General features: G+C 46.1%; 1 protein-coding gene across 5 annotated transcripts; it reads right to left on the bottom strand.

The window, feature by feature from the left end:
* Window positions 1-389: 389 nt before the first annotated feature.
* On the bottom strand, window positions 390-19,679 carry LHX9 (LIM homeobox 9). Of its 5 annotated transcripts, none has more exons than XM_021547448.3 (6): window positions 19,419-19,679; window positions 13,817-13,935; window positions 11,916-12,118; window positions 10,856-11,211; window positions 5,518-5,720; window positions 4,078-4,362 (listed from the first exon to the last, which is right to left on the bottom strand). In XM_021547448.3, exons 2-6 carry the CDS (start codon window positions 13,931-13,933, stop codon window positions 4,105-4,107), a joined length of 1,137 nt encoding a protein of 378 aa, XP_021403123.1. In that variant the 5' UTR covers window positions 13,934-13,935; window positions 19,419-19,679; the 3' UTR covers window positions 4,078-4,104. The 5 variants fall into 5 exon arrangements, with proteins under 5 accessions (XP_021403140.1, XP_021403123.1, XP_021403114.1 ...); XM_021547439.3 differs by having other exon boundaries at window positions 13,817-14,100; XM_021547457.3 differs by lacking the exon at window positions 19,419-19,679 and adding an exon at window positions 14,031-14,439.
* Window positions 19,680-20,457: the final 778 nt, after the last annotated feature.

Raw genomic sequence — 20,457 nt, forward strand, 5'->3', positions numbered from 1 at the left:
TAGCAAATGTGCTCATTGCATAGTGACCATGTAAACAGCTCAGGGACTCACAGATTATATCCTTGTACTCTAAAGTCACTGTGTAAAGTACACACTGTACTGCTCATGTTTTCTTATATTGATGAAGAATTTGGGGATTGTTTTATTGTTGATGCTGATGGGAATTTCTTTGTAAAACAAGTCAGTTTTATACAAGAAGTTAAAAAATTAACACCAAAGGAAAAAATTTTACACTGTGCAATAGTATTGCTACTTCATTGTTTTTGATTTTAGATATATATATGTAGATATATATAGCATATTGGAACTGCACTGTACTGCTTTCTTTCAAAAGAAAAGTTTAAATTAGTTGGAACAATTTGCTATGTGTTTACATAAAGTTAACTATGTTTGCATCAAATAAAATGTTTATTAATGAAAGGTATTATACAAGAAACATCAAAGAGAAATTCATCATACAGAAATGTACACTATATGTGACAGATGGAAAAGTGCATGCAGAGTTGTCTCATTTTAAAAAAATTAATTTGGAAACAATAGTACTAAAGTTACTGAGTTTTGATTCCTATGATCTCAGATGAGTGGAAAGTTCTCCTTGAATTTACAAAAATCCATTTAACAGATATGACTAGTACACATTAGCAAGCAAGTGGAATGAATGCACTCAGATTTTATTTTACAAGTACTTGTGCTTGACAAATGTGATTTTTTTAAAAAAAGAAAAGGTTTCTTCGAATATGGGCTGGATAGATTGCTGCCAGGTTGCTCTGGTTTTATACATAGGTTCTCTAAATTTGTTTTTGATACCACACAATTTGTTGAAACCTTCAGTTCTGTTAATTAGACACCATAAAATAACGTATGTTTTGTTAACATTCAGGAAATTACATCGAGTCTTTTGTTTTAATTTTTTGGCTCATTAGATTTTTAAATGTATGATTATCATAACCTAATATTGTCTTTGTCTTCACTGCAGTGGATTTCCGATCAAACTTTTCCCCTTCTTTTAATACTTTAGGGAATTTTCAAACGTCGGGATGTTTGGCTGTAATGCCCCATGATTTGTTCTCCCTGAAAGAAATCATAGTGACAATTTATTAAACTACAGAGCAACCTGGCTTTTTGGGGTCTGCAATTCTATTTTGTGCTCAATATACCTAGCATTAAATCTTGATTCATCATACTATTTAGGTTATATTTGTCATGCAATTACTTTAGCTTCTAGTTTTCTGGCTCTTTTAGAGGGCTAAGACAGGGTTTCAGTATCAAATCAGTGGGGCATTACTTTGCATGTTCAAAAAAGGAGGTTAAAAGGCTAAAATCTAAATTTCACCAGCAGTAGCATATACATTGAATATGAAGAAATTGAAAACCTAAGAAGGAACTGTACTTTAAAATATTTAAAAGGCCGTGTTTCTGTGTTTAATACCAATTGTTCATAGGTACCGTAAAAGCAAAGAGACACACGGGTACATGTAGACCTTAAATTTTAAAAAAGAAACAAAACAAAAAGCCCCAAACGAAAACGAAAAAAAACTGATGGCAAATAAAACTCCTTAGATTCAAAATGGTTTATTCACACAAATTTAATAGGATATATCACAATTGTTTGGTCCATAAATATTTAGGGGAAATAGTTTCTATACAATGCATTTATCAATAAACAAAGAAACATGGACAATTTTGCTAGACCACTTACTGTACTATAAACACGAAGCTCAATATATAAGATTATTGGATTTATCAACTATATCTGAAAGAGTGCACAACTGCTTTCTATGACATGTTTGTCCCCTCTAACAGGATACACCATAAAAAGAGTTTCAGAAATAAGAGGTAAAACAGTACAAAACTAGTGAGGTGTCAAAAGGGCTTAAAACAGTTAATTTAACAAACAACACATATATCCTGATTTTTCACAAACTTACTCCCAAGGTATATCATAAGGCACATAGTAGAACTGAGTTTTAATTAGTCTACTTAATAAAGTAGATCTCTAGTACCATATATTGTTCTGTCAAAGAACAAAATTTATAAGTATCAATATTTTTACCTGTAAAAGTGTATTAATAAAGATCTCAGCCTTACCAAGGTCTTTTGGTCTGGTTAGTGGTAAATGCCCATAAGGTAATAGAAATAGGAAAAGTCAAGATTCAATATCCGTAGAAGATGATAACCATACTTGCTAAATATATAATGGCAAACACACCTTTCTTCTATTACAGTGTTAACATCTCTTCCGTCATCTTTTTTAAAAATAAGCTACTTTTCTGTGCTAATTTTCTAAAAACCCTGAGCAAAAATTACAATAATGCACTTTAATGTGGGCAGTGAACTGTCAATATGTAACCACACATTTATACAGCCAAAAAGGACACCTTTAAAATATATTAAATAGCCACTTTGACCACCAAAAAGAGATTTGATGGTGTCTAAAAAGTGGGGTATATGTGCAAAGTTATTCTTAACAATCCACTAAAAGCAAGACATAGATCTTGACTGGTTTTTGTTCGTTTTTGTTTCTGAGACTCTCCACAATCTAATTGGTGTTCAACTACAATAAAAGGATACAAATGAACATTCACCACTGCCCAGACCATTCAGACTTTTAGCTTAAATAAAACTAAAAAAAGAAAGATCACTATTGTAAACTAAGAAATGTATTCAGATCAGCATCCACAAGGCTTCTGAGTTTATCGGCTTTGAAGTTATTCACTGCCAATTCCTGGTTTTGTATGATTTTTGCTAACATTTTTTTCTTTTATACAAAGTTTAAAAAGTTAAAATATATGTTAGAGATATTAATGAACTGAAGATTTTAAGTTCCTGTGTTAAACAAAGTATCTGATACAATCTCAGGAAACATCTAAAGAAAATTCAAAATAGTGATGAATAAATTGTACTGAAAAATTTTTTCCTTAAACATCTTAATAAATTATATTTTGCTTATTTCCATTTTCCCTGAAAAAAAAAAAAAGTAGGATTTATCAAAAGTTCATTTGAATAGTACACATGCATACACCTTGAAAATTATTCTTGTGCTCCCTAAAGTAACTGGGCAACCTCCTGTTTGCTTTGGAGGTATGGCATTGAAGCCTTGTAGCCAACTGCAATTTTTATCTTCTTTAATTCCAAAAATTCAGAGCTGCTTGACAGACAAAAATTAAAACCCCTCCCTAGGCAACATTTCAGATCAGTCAGACTCTCCACTTACATTATTACTCCGCTATTGTTACTTTAATGGCATCCTTATAGGAGTGAGCTCACTCTGGAGGGTTTTTTCCCAATCTTGCCTCCTTAATGTGGGGCACAGATTTGGAGAACAATGGCCTGGTCCTGCCATCCTCACCCACACGTGCTCTCATCACTGGGTCTCCCTCCAAGTCCTCCATCCAGGCATGGCTTTCAGTGGTGGACAAGGATGTCCCAGCTGGGTGCAGAACTGGCAGAGGAGCGTTTAGCTATCCCAGTGAGACTCCCCAGTGCTCAGGGAGAAGCAGGCTTGCCACTACTGCATTAGGAAAGAGCACTGGCACTTCCAGTCTGACTGTTTCCGTTATTAGTTTAATTCATTTTGTATTTCTTTTTCAACATTTTAAAAATAAATAGTACAAAACTTTTGGATGCATTATGAAAATAAAATTAAATTTGGGGTTCTTAAATGCTGTAAGTGAGCATACAATCCTGAAGCAACATTCTTTTGGCTATAATTAAAATGGTTTTTATGTGGTTATCAGGGAAGAATAGAATCTTCTTTTTTAACAGGGGAGGAACAACCAATTTTTTTCAAGGTTCTGGAAATAAGTAACATACAATTTTAAGAGGCACTTATTAGAATGATTTATCACCTTCTCTTCAGTCATTCGATAAATTTAAAGAATTTGAGTACAATTTACCAACAATAAATGTTCTTATATTATAGCAACATATTACTTCAAACTCATTTGCCAGGTGGCTGCAGATGCTACACATCAAGCTGTTTATTTTCCCAAATATTTTGTGGGTTTGTTTGTTTTTAAAAAGGCTTGAAAATAATAATAATAATTATAATAATTATAATAATAATAATAATGAAGAGTAAGAATTTAAAAAAAAAAGGAACTGTTAGAAAAGGTTCGTTAAGGTAGTTTGTGAGGGGCTCCCGGATTCGTGGCTGTCCAAGTTAGAGGTCACTGATGTCACTACAGTGATAGTGGGATTGGTCAGGTCTGTTAAAGTGGTCGCAGTGCCGGGTGGAGTGAGTGCGCCGCTGTCTGCTGAGGGCGGTGCCGGGAGCGAGGTGCCGTCAGCTTTATCGACACCCCCATTCTCCTGCCGCAAAAGGTTCCTTCTGAATTTGGCTCTTGCGTTTTGAAACCAAACCTGCAAACCAATCCCAATGGATTTCTTTACCGATGCTTGTTTTGCTTTGCTTATTTTTGTCTTTGTTCTTGCTTTTTAAATTCATTTTTGATGTTTTGATTTTGTGTGGCACATCACCTAAGTCATTCTATAGCTTTTCTTGCTACTGGTGGTTCTGACTCTCTGTGTACAGGCCCAATGCTACAGGTGCTTACAGCCCTCAGAGAGAAGCCTCGAGAAAAATCTGCCCGATCACTTACCCAAAGAAAGCAACTCTCTTGATGGCCATGTAGTGTTTCTTGGGTTGGGTAACTTCGGGGTCAAGACACATAAAGATTGAGGCAAAGAGTGAGTGAGCAGATTTTTGCCAAGGCCGAAAGCTTGCCTTGATTATTTGAAAAGGCTGAAGAGGAAGGAGGGGTAATTACACCATCCCTGTCTTACAGATTGTTGATATGGGTCATCTAGTCTTTCTGTTCTGTAAGGTTCACTGGCAGTGTTTGAGGTGACATGTAACACGGACTGGAATTGCTGCTAATAGATTCTCCTTCTACCTCACTTGCTGCCCTTCTTTGGCACTCTGCGTGTAATACACACCTCATTTTAACTTCACCGAGCTATCACAGACCATATAGGGATTTTTAACATAATTTGCTAGGCTGTCCTTCACAGGGAGGTGCCTTTTGACTATGAAGGCCCTTAAGGAAAACAGTTGTCTAACAAGCATTGAGACGGGGAGCCAGCTGGTTCTGGAGGATCATATTGGTCAAAGCTTGCTTCAAACACATCGGGGATCTGCTGACTGCGGGGCCACATTAACTCCACCAGGGGAGCTCAAAGGCTTCACCCATAAAATCAGTAGATTTGCCACCTCTATCCTTAATGCAGTCACCACAGAGAGACCACCCACCCCCAGAGATCTACTGCGTGGGTAGACTCTGAAGACATGGTGAGGATGCAGCTAAATCATAAACCACAGTTTGATGTTTGGCTGCCTCAGGGCAGTAAGGCACACACATTTGGCACTTCTGCTATGTAATACCATACCCCTCTGCACACCCACTAGGGACACACCCAGCAAAAGTATTTCTATGTATATTGCTATAGTTACACATAAGGGGAAGGCTATTGGCTAGCAGGGGAAAATTCTGTCAAACCTGTGATGTGGCTTCTTACCTGCAGAACTCTCTTGGTCAGGCCTGTTTTCTGGGCAAGCTGCTTGAGGTCCTTGGCATCTGGGTTGTGGTTGATAGCAAAGTAGGACTTCATGGTACGAAGCTGGTGGTGTTTGAAGGAGGTACGCATACGCTTTGTTTTCTGGGATGGGGGATAAGGCTGCTGGTCTCTGTCCAGGTGATCTGCCTCATTCTCATTACAACCTGTTGAGTAAACAAAGTGGAACAAGCAGTTAGTGGCCTTTCATAGGATAAATGAATCAAGGCAAAAATCTTGAGTAACAGGAAGGAAGGAAGGAGGGAAGGAGGAGGGGAGGAAGGGAGGAAGGAAGGGAGGAAGAAAGGGAGGAAATGAGGGAGGGAGGAAGGAAAGAAGGAAGGACTAAGATGGTACAAGGATAAGTACAGATGTGATAACTGATGAGACCAAAAGAGATCCAGAATATTATCATTTCCTATCCTTATCCTATGTCCCCCAGGCCTGTACCTACTAAGGGCAGACTTTGAAAGTTGCCCTCCTTTGGCATTTCTTTCAAACAAGTCTTTTTGCTGAGGTGATGGTTTTGCTTTGAGCGCTCAAAGAGTCATTTGAAATCTCATTCAGATTTTGAAATCTTATTCATTAAAACATGGTTAGCTTGAGAGAAGAGTAAAGGTCAAACCAGCATTTTGAATATTCCTGAGCTTTTCCCCCAAATCACAAGCACCTATAAAAAGAGATGTAGAGCAGAGAAGTTTGTTATGACAGTTCATCAAGAAAGCTGATTTTTTTGCTGATAAAATGAATGCTTTGGACTCTGCCTGGGAGTTCATATGAACTGCTTGAAGCCCTTCATCTGTAAAACATATCCAGGAAGCAGTTGCACCAATATTTGATCCAGACCCCCAGTCCCAATGAGCAGTAGGTCTTAGTCAGTACTAGTTTAGGACATTTCTACCAGCAAGCAGCTAGGGGCTCAAAACTTGAAGAGTTTCTCTTCTCTCCCTGATTCAGTATTTTCAAAGTGTCTATAAAAGATAAGTTTGTTTCAGATTACATGCTTGTGGGTGTGAATTGTACACGAGGGTTGCAGCTGTTTTGGGATGGTAGCATCATTACTTCATATTGGAGAAAGAAATTACAGTATTAGCAAAAAGAAAAGTAAGAAATGCATCTGTACTTTTCAGATTAAACAAAAGAGTTAGCAATTTCTAGGATCTCATTTTATAAAGATAATTCAGTCACACAGGAGAAAATTAATGGTGTCATCAAAGCAGGGAATATTAATTAAAGAAGAGCTAATTAAAAATGTTTCAGAATGTCTGTAAATTAGACAGTTTCATTAGTTGCTCATTTTGAGTTTTGAACTGCTTTCCAGTAGCTACTGGATTATTTACATGGCCTAGCTGATCCCCATTCCTAATTGAGAGAGAGAGAGAGAAAGAGAAGAGAAAGAGGGAAGGCACACAATACAGAGACTGATGCCGGCAGTGCTGAAAACAGAGGCAAAGCAACTTGAAACCACAAGAAAATAAAAAGCTTCTTGAAGGTGTTTTCTCTTTTGAATTACAAGACAAGTCAACATGAACAGATGCTGGTAAGACAACACTTTGACAGAAAATCAGGTGAATATTTAATTATAGCTAGCTTTGCTCCTAGTCTTGGTAAGAAGCATATCTGTACTTTCAAACAAAGTAAGCTGACACTTCTGAAAAGACCAAGAGTTGAAAGTTGCCTTAAAAACAATTTCAGACCAGATTTGGATTGTATTTACTACTTGTTTTCACAAGCAATCATACTGCCTTCAGTCAAACTGCGTGGGCTGTAACTTATGAGCTGACATAAATCAGAGTACCAGAATTCAGTCCTCAGGTTTTACTTCAGAGTTGCAAACTGCTTGTTTGTGTTGTTTTTCTTGGGTTGCTCACAAAGTTCCTCAGGCTCCTCTGTCCTGCTTACTGCCTTTCTTTCTGTGCTCTACTCTTTTTTTTCTTCCTTTTCTTTTTCTTTTTGTCAGTGGTCTACTTTATTTTGGTTTTTATTTTCAAGAGAAAATGAGAAAAGGGCTCAGACAATCCTGGCTTATGTAATGGTTACAGCTCACTCTGTTTTATACAGTGTTGTGTGGTTTGGTCACATCATAGAGCAGAGTCTTACACTATCTCCTGGAGAACTAAGGGAAAGCACAAAGTCCGGCAAGACACTGCTTGTCTCTTTGCAGCAGGATTGGTGGATTGCTTAATTTTTGCTTTCAAAAGAGCTAGAACAGTTTGCTTCTTACTGTCAAGAATTCTTCAAGTGAACTCTTCATAGTTTTTCACACACACACATAATGAAATAAAGTAAATAGCTCTTTGAAGAACAGATGTGTAAAATATTTTCCTAAGGAAATCTTCTTCACCATCTCATTTCTATATCCTCTAAGCTGTAAGTCAACAGTTTCCCTTAAAATACATATTAATTATATGATATGAGATGTAATATAGAGAAAGCCTTGAATGTTTTAAGTACTTTTGAATAGTTTCTTCCATTTTTCACATTAATTCCAGACAGCTTGCAAGTATGAGTGATTCCTACCTCATAACATTTTGAGTTATTTATTGTTGTGTTTCCACTTTACAACCGAGGGTCTGTGAAAAAGAAATTAAACTAGCAAACAAAATACAGAATAGAAAAACTGTTGTAGTTTCTGCAGCACAGTCTGATTTTCCATTCTGGACCAGGGCTCAGCTCCCCTGTAACATAATGTGCACACAAATCTAAGCCAGGGCCTGCTGCATGGCTGTGAATACACACATGCTCATGCTCAGCTGGGTGAAACTGTTGGCTCCATCGGAGTTTCGTTTTTAAAGCTCGGGGTCGTTTTCCATAGTGGCTTGGCACATGGTTTGGACACGGCGGCTGGGGCTGTTTGGGCAGGTACTCGGCTCACGGGGGAGGCCACAGCCGCGGTGCCCCGGCCCCGGAGCTGCGGGCGAGGCTGCGGAGCGCGGCGCTGCCCGGCTCGGCGCGCCCTGGCGCAGGGCGGTGCGCGGGCAGGGCCGTGCCCGGGCTGTCCCCATCCCCGCGGGGCGGCACACCGCCGCCGCGGCCCGGCTGCGGGGCCCGCTGCTCCTCGCAAGGGGCAGCCACGCATCCCACATTTAATTTCTGCGGAGTGCTTGCCCTTTGTAAATGATTACGTGCAAGAGCAGTTACTGAGTCACAGGGCAGAGAACGAAAAATGTGTGTAGGGAAGCGGCTGCCAATTAGTTAGAGACTTTTTTCTCTCAAGAAGCGGTTTCATCTACTTCTACTAATTTCGTAGCTGTTCCAGATTCGCTTTCCTCCCCCTGGATTTAGAGCGCAGTGAGCTGGAGCCGTTTGCACCGGATGCACGGTTTGGCTACAAACTTTTTTGAGACCATGTGCATTATCTATTGAGACCATAAGAATAAAATCACGGCCCTAACAGAAGAGCTTTCTCAGCCATATAGCCTGAGTCCAAAGCATCAGAGCGTTTGTTGATTTGTTTTGGTTTGTTCTTTATTCTCTCCGCTGCCCGGAGGATTCTATGAGTTCTCAATGCAATGAGCTGTGTTTTCATAATGGGCGGTGCTTTTTAATCTGATTTGGAGTCAGTGGTACATCTTATATGGCCCGTTGTTGTAAAGAAGGGGAGTTTTAAGACCAGCACACAAAGATTATGTCTGCGTTCGCAAATAATGTCTCTCTTGAGTCCTGATCTGAAGTTTAAGGGGATGTTTATCATATCCACAACTCTTCATCTTACCATAACTTCTGATTGTAATTTTAACGCTGAATTGTCCCTAGGAATATTTCCCTTTAGGAATCTGGGGAATCGGGTGATGCTGTGTGGACCAGGGATAGAGACCAGAGCGGAGAGCGGGCACACAGGAAATCCACCATTGGAAGCTGGGGCTGAATGAATCCTGGCTGGGCTACAGGTTCCCTTTTCTTTAGCAGCTTTCAGGATTGATTGGAAGCCGCTCCGTAGCCAGGGATTCCAATGTCATCTTCAATTAACAAGGAACAATTAGCGCAGTGATTACCCTGGCTCCAAGGTCTACGCATCAGAGGAGATGAAATCGCCTTGCACAGCTCCCTGGTTCCCAGCTAAAGCCCGTTTCACGAGCGGCCCCAGAGGAGGTGCCGGGGGAGGGGTGGGGAGGGCAGGGGGGCGGTGGAGGATTCCTTATGGATCCGAGTGGCAGCGGGTTGAACTTGGTGCAGGAGAGGGAGCTCCGGGCCGAGAGCTGCGCGCTGTTACCGACCCGCGATTGTCGGAAGGGGAGGCCCTGACCCCTCTCCCGGCTCCCCGGTGGGGCCCGCGGTCCGCAGCCCTGGCCCGGAGCCCCCGGCTCCCTGCCCCAGCCGGGACGGCTCCACACCTCACGGGGAAGCACACCTTGCATCACTCCTGCTTCCCACGGCTTTCTTTCCTCTGTTACCGTCCGTGAGAAGCTTAAGTTTCCCTGAAACGATTTTGGAGTCAGGAGTTTGCCAATTCGTATTTACCCTTCCTGCTTTCGTCCTCCATCTAATGAAACTCTGCCTCAACTGCTTGGTCATACCTGAAACTCCTTTACCTCTGGCCACTAGCACTGTTTATACACGGTTTGGGTATTCAAGTGACTGGAGTTACAGAGGATATTTAATACAGGGCAACACTTGTTCCTTTCCTACTGCTGAGAGAACAGAAATCATTCTCCTTGATTACATTTGTTAGGGTTTAGTTACAGGAAACAACATTTATTCGTTGACCTCTTGTACAGTTTGATCATTTATGTGTCAGTAAAACAGAATTATTCAGCCTGAAGAATTAATCACTATAAATTCAATATATAAATCGAGTTATATGCATACTACATTGGCATTGTAGGAGCCATATATATATATAATTTTTATTCTATTTTTTACTGATTCATTTAGTTACTCCTAATTTGAGGTTTAAGTGGTGAAATTGTTTTAGCTAATCAAATATTAATAATGATAACTGTATCTCTGAGATTCCAACAGATGAAGCTATGTGGATTTGGGGTTGGGTTGGGGGTTTTTGGGGTGGTTTTTTGTTGTTGTTGTTGGTTTTGTTTTTGTTTTTTTTTTTTTTTTTTGGTCTTTACCCTGGGAAGTGGCTAAGTTTGGGTCTTTGACATTAATAAGCAAAGACAGCCTTTGAGGAGGGCTGCTGTTAGCTTTCCTGCAAATGTTCCAACCCTCAGAGGGCTGTTTGTTTGATTTTCCAATGGTTAAGCAAGATTTGGCCTGGCTGAGTTATTCACGCACTGCCTGGCTGAGGGGAAGCCCGAGAACGCTCTGTTCGGGGGAGCGGGAGGCAGACTCGGCGTGTGTTTCCCACCTGAGTTGTAGCTGACGATGTCCACTCCCAAGGCAGGGCTCTTTCGTTTCCTGGGCCTCCCCTTCTGGACCGTGCCAGCGCCGTTGAAGTAAGGCAGGGCCAGCCCTCCGCTCTTGGCAGCCAGCTCGGTGTAGCTCAGCTGAGGGGGATATTCTCCTTGCAAAAGGGACTCGAAGTGGGCCCTGCAGTAAACCAGGTTGTCCTTCATGCCAAAGTGATCGCCCGTGGTCAGAGTCTTGTTGCAGGTGGTGCAGGTGAAGCAGCTCAGGTGATAAACCGATTCCCTGGCTCTCATGACCATTTCAGAGGCTGAGATCCCAAGGTGGCAGCGGGCACATCTCTGCACGGAGAACCTTCTGAAGGAAACAGAAAAGTGGGCATCAACTAGAACGGCAAGGGCAGAGCGTGCCCCGGTGCCTCCCGCCTTCCCTCCCGGCCACGTGAGGGAGCCTGTCCCCGACAGGGTCGCGCCCCCCGGCCCCAGGACGGCCCGTGACACCGGCTGCGGCCCCGGCCCGCCTGGTGCCGGGACAGCCGCAGGGAGCGGGCCCTGAGGCTCTCCCCGCCGAGCCGACCGATCCCGCCAGGGCTGTGCCGAAGGCCCCGCCGCTGCCCGTGAGCGGGGGAACCGGCCCCGCTCTGCCGGCGCTCCTGTCAGGACGAGAAGAGCCGCGGGGCTCTGGCCAGCGGGACAGCTGCGACACAGCGGGGCCCGCTCCCGGCCCGGCCGCGGGGCTGGGCGGGGCGCGGGCTCCGGCCCTCGGGAGAACCGGCCCGCTGCGGCCAGAGGGGAATTTGGGTCGGGTCTTTGCGGAGGGAAACCGCCGAGCAGCGGCAGAGCCTTCGCCTGTTTGTGCACCGCCACACATGCTCACTCAGCGCTCCCCTGACGGCCCGCTCAGCGCGGAAGCGTGCGAGACTTTTCTGAGGGGACTGAGGATTAAGGAATCGCTGACTGCGAAAAGCTACCTTTGAAAGCCCGTGTGGAGAAAAGAGCGTTTCGGTTCACAGTGCCTTTTGAGGGGATGTGTTTTGAACCCATGAGGACTGATTGCTGTACCTGTAGTAATCCTCCTTGCAGTAAATACTGCCGTCCTTGGCAAAGCAGGTGAGTTCTGACTCCAAAGCCAGTTTACATTCACAGCACTTAAGACACCTGAGGTGCCATTGTTTGTCAACAGCCAGCAGGTAATATCTGTCTGAGATCTTCCCTCCACAACCAGCACACAAAGCAGGCTTCTCGGGGCTCATGGGGGGCATGTTCTGCAAAACAACCACACCACAAGGGATGAGACAGGGAGAGAAAGGCAGGCAGGCAGGCCGGGCTGCGGACGGGTCCTGCGCAGGGCCCGGGGCTCGTACAAAGGCACGGCTCTCTGGGACCAAACTCCTGGCTCCCGGCGGGAAGTTTAAGGGGGAGCCGGGACCATCCCCGCCAGTAAAGTGTTTACCGTGATTCACAGTAAACCCATCCTAACGATCTCGCGTCATTGCAATACGTGAAAGCAATGGATTAGGCCGCAGTAGGAAAAGCAGAGCCCATTATTTTCTAAGGATCTGAACTTAAAGTCTGAGGCTTCCCCATTTTTTTTTTAGCGTTGTAATCTTAAAGCACTTCACAGGAAAAGCATTTTAAAGCAGAAAAATACCGGTTCGCTGTTCCTAAAGTTTATGGCAGAGGGTTCAGGCTTGCACTCATTGTGTGGTAAATTTTCACACGTATTTAAACTATCCGCAGCCGCGTCTCTAAAGAAATATAGGCCTTTTAAAACAGGAGTAAGAGAAAGGAGACAGGTGGATGGTGTAAAGAGCAGCGAATATGAACGCTCCCCTGCCCGGCTAGGGATGTGGGCAGAAAGGTGGCATGGGCTGGTTTCAGCTCAGACCAGTATCTTTTTCTCAGTAAACTTCTGCGAGTTCCCATTGATCTGCTCCCCACGAGGAGTGCCGCTCGGGACAAAGGGAGGCAGAGGGACGGCGGAGACAAAAGCTCGGCCGTGAAACTTGGGGCAGCTTTTGCTGATAAAGTAACAGGGGGGAAAAAATCCCAAACATCTTGTCCTAAAGTCTAAATTGTTTTAAAGTGGCAACTCCGCATTCATTTTTCAATCTGAAGTTGTGTTCCCTGCCACTTTTCCTTTTTAGCAATGGAAAGGTGAGTTAAATTTACATTTCAAATCCTCATGTAACAAAGCATGAGTTTATTTAAGAGAGGGGGTAAAGGACCCTATGTCCCAAAACCTAAAAACAGTTTTCCAGGCCGTTACTTTGTGCGCAGAGCCTTGTGCGCGATCGGCGGAAGCCCTACAAGTTGGAGAAACGGAGATCTCGCTTTGCACAAAGCCCAGCGTGACACTCGATTTCTCCGCCATCCCTTAGTATATATCTGAAAACTTTGGTCCTTTTGAGTAAGTAAAGAGGAGATGTTACTTTCTAAGCAAAGTAGTCGGCCGGCATAACACTCAGAGAGAGCGGTGCCTCTGTATCAATCACACACTTCAGACCAAAGACAGTTACGAAAAGTAAGTAGTCGCGGTTTGAGGTTTAATTTAGGAGGTGCCAGAAGCGCAGAATAAAAATAAAGCACACCTCGGGAGCTCCAGCTGCAGCCCTGCTCGCAGGGGCAGAGCGGCCGCAGGCAGCCGAACGGGGGCAAAAGACTGCTCTGCCACAAGGGCTGAAACCCCGTCCCTGTTACGGCTTAGAACAGCTTCCCCGCTAATCCAGAGAGCACACGCGGCGACATGGATTAGACAAATATAAAACCGAGCCTGGCCAGCACAGCACCCAGCCTTACGGGTGGGTTTACAGGGAGCGTCGGAAGGGGTTCCACAAACAAGGGGTGACAGGGAAGGGACAGAGGGAAGCAGCGTCTTTCCCTTCCCCAAAGTCAGGGTCTGGCCCGATGGGGGTCCATGCTTGCAGGGATTCCCTTGCAACGAGCGCCAGCTCCATTCTTACCGTATCTCGGCCGTTCATCTGTCCCCCTTTGGCCAGGCGGGACTCGGTCTTGGATCTCCTCTCCATCTCCTCCATGATTCCTTGGATGTGGCCTCCGGAGATCCCGTGGAAAAGCATGGCTGGGGGACGGAAAGGACAAGTATTTTCTTCTGCTCTGCACCCCACTATTTCCATATACAGACCCCAGAGTCTTTAGATCATCCAAAATGTTTACACCGAGGCGCACAGCGCAGGGAGGGAAGTTGCAAATAGGAGCTTCTCTTTGCGCAAGCACTGAGGGCTTCCTGAAGATGTGCAGAAAACAAACAAGGGGGGAGAAAATGTAATAATAATTAGTTTAAAAAATAAAATAATAAAAGCTAGCTAAAGGATCTGTTACTGTTCTGGAGAGCTGGGGGCTTCTGACTGGAGAGACTTGGACTTGGGGCAGTAGAATCAGTCGGGAAAGGATATAAGTTTTGAATACAAAGAAAGCAAAAAGAAGTGCTATTTTCAGCAGTCCCTGGTTGCTTTAAAGTTCCCAGTGCCTGTAGGTTGGATTTGGGACTGCTGCTTTCCGGAGCTCTGTCCAATTTGTTAAGAGACTAAAGCCAGCCCATTTTTGATAATTTAGTAGGAGGAGTTCTCTCCCTTGAGCTGCCACTGATTTTTATTCAGACAACAAAGACCTGTCATACTCCTCTCAACCCCTAGTGATGGGCAAGCAGTGACAAACATTACGGTCGGGGCTGTGGGTGGGGTGGGATTTATTACCTCCCCCAAACACAGAGTCCCGGGAGTTGGCGGCGACGGCGCCCGGCGAGGGGCAGGGTGGCCCGCTCTCCCCCCGGGGGCCCCGCTGCCCCCGGGCCGCGCCGCGGGAACCTCCGCTCGGGCCGGCCCCGCCGTGCCCGGCTCCGCCGCGGGAGCGGGAGAAGGAAGAGCAGCGCCGGCGCCGGGCAGCCGAGGCGGGACGGAGCGGCCGGAGCGCTGCGCCGGGCCCCGGGCGCTCCGAGGCGCTGGGGCCGGGGGTAGCGGCGGAGGCAGGGGCGGCCCGGGCGGTCCGAGCGCTTTCCCGGGGCGCTGCCCGCCCCCTACCCCGCGGTGCCCCCGCCCGTCCTCGCAGCAGGATGCGGCCTCTCCGCGGGCACTCCGCGGGCCAGTCCCGACCGGCCGGGGACGCCCTGGCGGGACTCTCTCCCCTCTCCCTCTCCCCGGCCGCGGATTGCGAGCGATCATTGTGTGCAGGGCACCGGGCGATGCATTCCTTCCAGGCTAATCTCTCTGTCTGCTCTCCCTCCCCTCCATTCCCCGTTTTCCTACTTACTTTTCACACCACTCTTCCTTGCCTTTCCCTGAAACAGCTGCTGGCTGTTTCCTGACACCTCGATCCCTACAGAAGGATCTTCCTGGCGGCAGTCCTGCGCTCCCTGCTCCCTGGGGAACACTCCACACCAAACCCTAGCGCGACTAGTGAAAAAGTACCCCAGCCCCCACTTCCTTTCCAAGGCATCCCAGAGCCATCCTCAGGGGCTCCTCGAGTCACCTCTTCCATGTAACCCAAGATTCAAGCAGCAAGTTTCCTCCCCTCTCTTTCCCCTAAGTAGCTAAAATTAATGTTATTTGCAGATTGAATGTTGTTACATTCCTCCGAGTGCCAGAATACAGCTCATAAAACACAATTTCACACAAAGATGAAGTCAATCAAGTGAAATAAGCCGGGATTTTTTTTCTCTGTTGGCACACTAGACCCTGGACAGCAGGGCTGCTATTTACTGTAAGTAATGTAATTAGCCCTTTTGGATGGAAATCAATGTGTTGTATATATGTGTGTGTTTTAATAAGAGAGTAATGGCTATAAAACCAACGAGTCTCAAAAAGGGCTGAGGGAATCTCCTTTAAAAAGGGCAGATCCCTCCAGAAGCCGTAGTCTTCTGCAGAGCACTCCCGGACTGGAAGAAAATAAATATCTGTGTGTGGGGAAGGAGGAGGAAAAGATAGGCTTTCCTTGGAGAAAACAAGTCAATTAGCACAATAAGACATCAGGAAAAATAAACAAGGTGATTCAATCCGGGATGCGGGAGCTATTCGCTCGGGATCCCCAATCCTCCTCCACCTCCTCCTTCCCGTCGCCGCTCCGGGACGCCCCGGCTGCTCGGGCAGACGGGCGGAGGTGCTTCCCTCTCGCCCGCAGCCCCGCCGGGGAACGGGAGCGCGCCCGGCTCCCCCGCGGGGCTGCGGGGCCCGGGCCTGCCCTGTTGCGGGGCCGGCGGCTTTGTCGAGCGGCCCGGGAGGAGGGAAGGGAAGCGAAGGGAAGGGAAGCGAATGGAAGGGAAGGGAAGGGAGGGGCGGCGGCGCTGCGGGCGGGGACGAACCCCAGGGCGAGAGGGTTCGCCCCGCTCGCCCTGCACCCGGCAGGTACCGCCGGCGTGCGCCCGCCTGGCTCGGAGAACCGCAGCGGTGTCTGTCGACAGAGGTCAAAAAATATCCCTTAGAGACGAGTTTGTTTCTAATCGTTGCATATAGTCTTGGCACTCTACAAGCAGGTTCAGGGTTTGTTCTGGGTGTTTTCCCCTCCGAAGGAAATTTTTCTTTATTCTCCTCCAGTTATGTTGTCGGGGTAACTCACCCTGACCCTGTTTTCATGTTGCATGTGCTCTCCTGGAAATGGTCTGCATTTCCCGCGGCGTTCGGGTTGCTAAAGGCACCCCGGCATGTGCCAGGCAGGAGCCTCGCCGACCCCCACCCGCCGGGCCGGCCCCGCAGAGCCCTCTCGGAAGCGCCGCTGCCGTCCCGCTGTGACCGTGCCCCGGCCGGGCTGAGGAGCGTCAAACTCATCGTGCCCGCCGGGAGCGGGGAGGGGTCTGGGGCAAGCCCCCGGCTGCCGCTGGGCCCAGTTCCATCGGAAGCTAAAGTGGGGATCCTGTGCCCCCCGAGCAGATTGTGCCCCCTTCTCGGGTGCCTCGGGTGCGGGCACCGCTGCCCTCTCCCCCATTTATCTCGCGTTTGCTGTCTCGGGTTCACTGAAACGCTCTGCAGGTGCGGCGTCAAAGCATCCAAGGCAGAGACACGGAAAATATTGCTTGCTAAATTCCCGTCTCTACCTTAGCTCGACGGCGCCGTTAGGAGTAATTGGGCAGACTCATAACAAAACTCAGAAATGACTGAGCCTCCTCCGGTTAGACACACTTAATTAATTAGAGGGTCCTTTCTTTCTGCTCCATCAGGTACGGTTAAGGATACGCTACTAGCTACTGCTGCTCCAGTAAAGGAGGCCAGGGGTTTCCAAGGCGTTTTCTGATTAACATCTTAATGCTGGCAGACCACTTCTTACCTAAAGGGACACAAAAAGTTTGTTGCTAGCATCAAACGTGACTTCTCCATTTCCAAAAGGCCTGTAGGAGATCAAGGTAAATCTATTTCAATGTTCCTGAGATCTCATTCCTCGCTGTGAACGGGAGCTCCGCTGCTCTAAGGCAGGCTGGTAGCGAGAGGTTGCCATTATAGCACGAGGGATTCCGTACTGTTTTGCTGGTTTGCTTGGGGGGTGGGGGAGAGAAAAGCTCACAAAGAACACGACAGGAAACCTAAAATCCAAATCTACGAGCCTGTCCCTCATGAATCCATAGGCATTAGCACTTTGCCTGTGAACGACAGTTTCTCATCGCAGGGCGCTTTTATCTCTTTTTGCCGTAGCATTTGAGAAAGAATATCTGATGTGCACTATTCAGAATATTTTAGTAACGTGACAGGCGCTCTCGGTTTTTTCCGTTCTGTAAGGCTCTACCCGAACTCCCCAAGCTAATGGGGGGCTGATGGGGAGGATGAGGGAGGTTTCCACAGGTACAGCGTTTGCCTGCCCACGCAGGGCTGGAGAGCTCCCGCGGACATCCCGCTGGCCCGGCTGCCCGCAGCTCCGCGGGCGCTGCCTGGAGCTCCTTCCACCTTGGCAATTAGCGTGTGCCCTGGGAAGATTTCAGCGTGCGGTCCCTGCGATCCGCTCTGCCAGCGAGCCCGCGTTCTCCCTGGCCACGGGCTACGGGCTAAAGCCTATCTCAGCGTGAACGATCTTGTGTTTAGTTCGGAGGATTTAGGACAAGGTCTACATGCAAATTAATAATTGACCAACAATAATTAGGAGAAAGGGGAGGGTGTTCGGGCGGGGGGTGGGGGTGGGGAGGAGGAGGTGTTCTTTGAGGAGAAGTGGTTTGGATTTCGCCTGCCGCATTTGAGGCCGTGGCGTGTCCGGCTGCAGGCGCAGGGCACTGCCCGAGCCAGCCGCCTCCCGCCCCGCAGGGCACCAAAGCTTCACACCCTCTCCGTCAGCACCTGAACTTTTCAAGACGCTTCCAGTTTAATCATTTCCAGAAATTTAACGCGCGTAGTAATAACAGCAACAGGATTACGATCCTGTTGCCTGCGAGTCGGGTGGTTAAAGCCAGGTCTATTTTTAAATCCTAACGCTATTTTCTGCTCTACGAGCTTGTGGTGGAGTGCAGTGCTATTAATGATCAGTTTCATCTCTTTGTAGAGTCCGCGGGCACTGCAACCAATCTAGACACAAAGAAGGGAAATTTGAATAGAATTATATCTCTTGGTGGTGCCACCAAATGTAGCTAATACCATTTTCAGTATACAAATAGGTTGCGGTTTATTTCATCTCAATTTTAAATATTATTTTCTCTTTTTAAAGACATGACTTAAAATTCCACTTCGGAGTCAGATACAACGTATTTTATTTTACCATCACCATCTTTCTCCTCCCTTGAGTCCTCTCGAGTGTTCCGTAAAGCAACTTTCGGATCGCTATGCTAGGGACATGTTAAAGCCCGTGCATCGCAGCCAGACTCGGGCTCCAGCCCCTCTCCTCCCTGCCGGGCTGCGCGGGGCTGGCCGTGCGAGGGACACAAGCGCAGGGTGCCTTTAACCGTAACCGGCATCGGATTAAAACTCCCCAGACCTCCAATGTGCTTGTAGCTCCCGGAAATCTGAAAACATGTCAATTAAGACACGTATTCTTCTGCTTAGGGAGATGCTATTTAAATAAGAAACAACTAGGTGTTTTACATAGTTATCCCAAATATCTTCCATAGCCAAGCGCTGTGACCACAAACAAGTGATCACACAGCCAGAAGAAAGCAGGAGAGGCAGATTATTGTCTAACATGAAACTGTTCACCACCCAGGACCTCAGCAATGTCAGCTCCATAGTTGTCTGGTATTAGCTGAAATCGTATTTGCACTCCGCTTGTAATTAAGCCATTGGAAATGATCATATTTTACTGCTTTTGAAAAGGAATCCCTTACCGACTGGATTACAGACAGGTGAAAAAAGTAATTCCATTAAAAAGAAAAAAATAAAAGAAGCACAAAAGAAGGGGCATTTTTTAAAATTGAGCTGAAAGGCTCAGGCTTCTCAAGCTGAGCTATTTTTCTGTTAAAACATAGATGCATGAAATGTTATCTGCGAATACACCTGGGGAAAGTACCGTTCTGTGTTGTTAAAAAAAAAAAAAAATCCCAACCAAACAAACAACACCACGACGCCGAAGAAACACCCTGCAAATTACATCCGTGAGGTCCAAATAGCTGCATTGCTAGCAAAGACTCATGCAGGAGCTTACCTTGAGACCTTAGAAGCTTCTTCCAAAATTGTACCCTCCTTAATGAGTGATGAGGGATGGGTTTTGAATGGAGAAGAGACGCAATGATCTAGCCAGTAGATGGAGGTTGTTCCTTGCTCCTAGCAGAGGATCCCTATGTTAATTAAAATAAACAAGCTGCTTGGTGGAAAGATTTTTTTTTTTCTCCCTTCTCTCCCTCTCTCTTCCCGCCCTCTGCATAGCCTCTGATACACAACTGACGTGAATTTCTAACCTCTGACCTTTCGCCAATATGCACTGATACCTGCCTTTTATTTTCTGTTTGTTTCTAAATATTTCCGAAAACAAAATAAATAAATAAGGAAGAAGGCTGAATGAAAGCAAAAAAATTAAATCCCACCTCTCGATTTTGGCTGGTTTGCTGGATTTTCTTGATTAGCTATCTCAGCTCCTCAGTAATCAGGTGAGGTGTTAATGGGGAGCTGGTTGTAAATAAAACTAATAAAGCAAAGAACATATTAGGAAATTAAAAAAAGGCGAGGACTGAGAGGCTGTTAAAAATATTGTAGCGAGCTGAGCGTTTCCCCATCACGTCGTTTTTTTCGTTCTGTGCTTATTCACAGCTGAGCAGCAAACCCCGGGTTGTTGCCATCTCTCCACATTATTTTTTTCAAATCGCATTGAACCAACCATGGACTGCATCAACCCTTCCCACTTTCATAAAAAGCCTCTCAAATGGAGTCGCTAAACAGCAAACTTCAGCCTGATCTGATGTGATATGATATACGGATTCATGGAGCGACCTCGCTTTGCCAAACCCGATGAAACTGTGAGTTGTCATGCAATACTACGCAGTCAAACCTGGGATAATTGTAAAAGTGAACCCAATTTAACCCATTAGAATAAAATCAGATGCCAAGATGAATCGGAATCATTGCTTCTTAGGTGACAGTACTGATGACAATTGATCCACCGGCTCAAAACAATAGAAGAATATAGGGTCGGGAGTAATTTCTCGTACTTCTCCCAGGGGGAAGCGGGGAGCCGTCGGGGAGGCAGG

Source organism: Lonchura striata, chromosome 9, assembly GCF_046129695.1.
Source record: "Lonchura striata isolate bLonStr1 chromosome 9, bLonStr1.mat, whole genome shotgun sequence".
Lineage (NCBI taxonomy): Eukaryota > Metazoa > Chordata > Aves > Passeriformes > Estrildidae > Lonchura > Lonchura striata.

Excerpts from the sequence above, each read along its gene's own strand:
- LHX9 (XM_021547439.3), bottom strand. The coding sequence starts at position 13,990 with ATGGAAATAGTGGGGTGCAGAGCAGAAGAAAATACTTGTCCTTTCCGT. Across the intron at positions 12,119-13,816 it reads AGATGAACGGCCGAGATACG|AACATGCCCCCCATGAGCCC; the intron begins GTAAGAATGGAG and ends GTTGTTTTGCAG. Across the intron at positions 11,212-11,915 it reads TGCAAGGAGGATTACTACAG|AAGGTTCTCCGTGCAGAGAT; the intron begins GTACAGCAATCA and ends TGTTTCCTTCAG.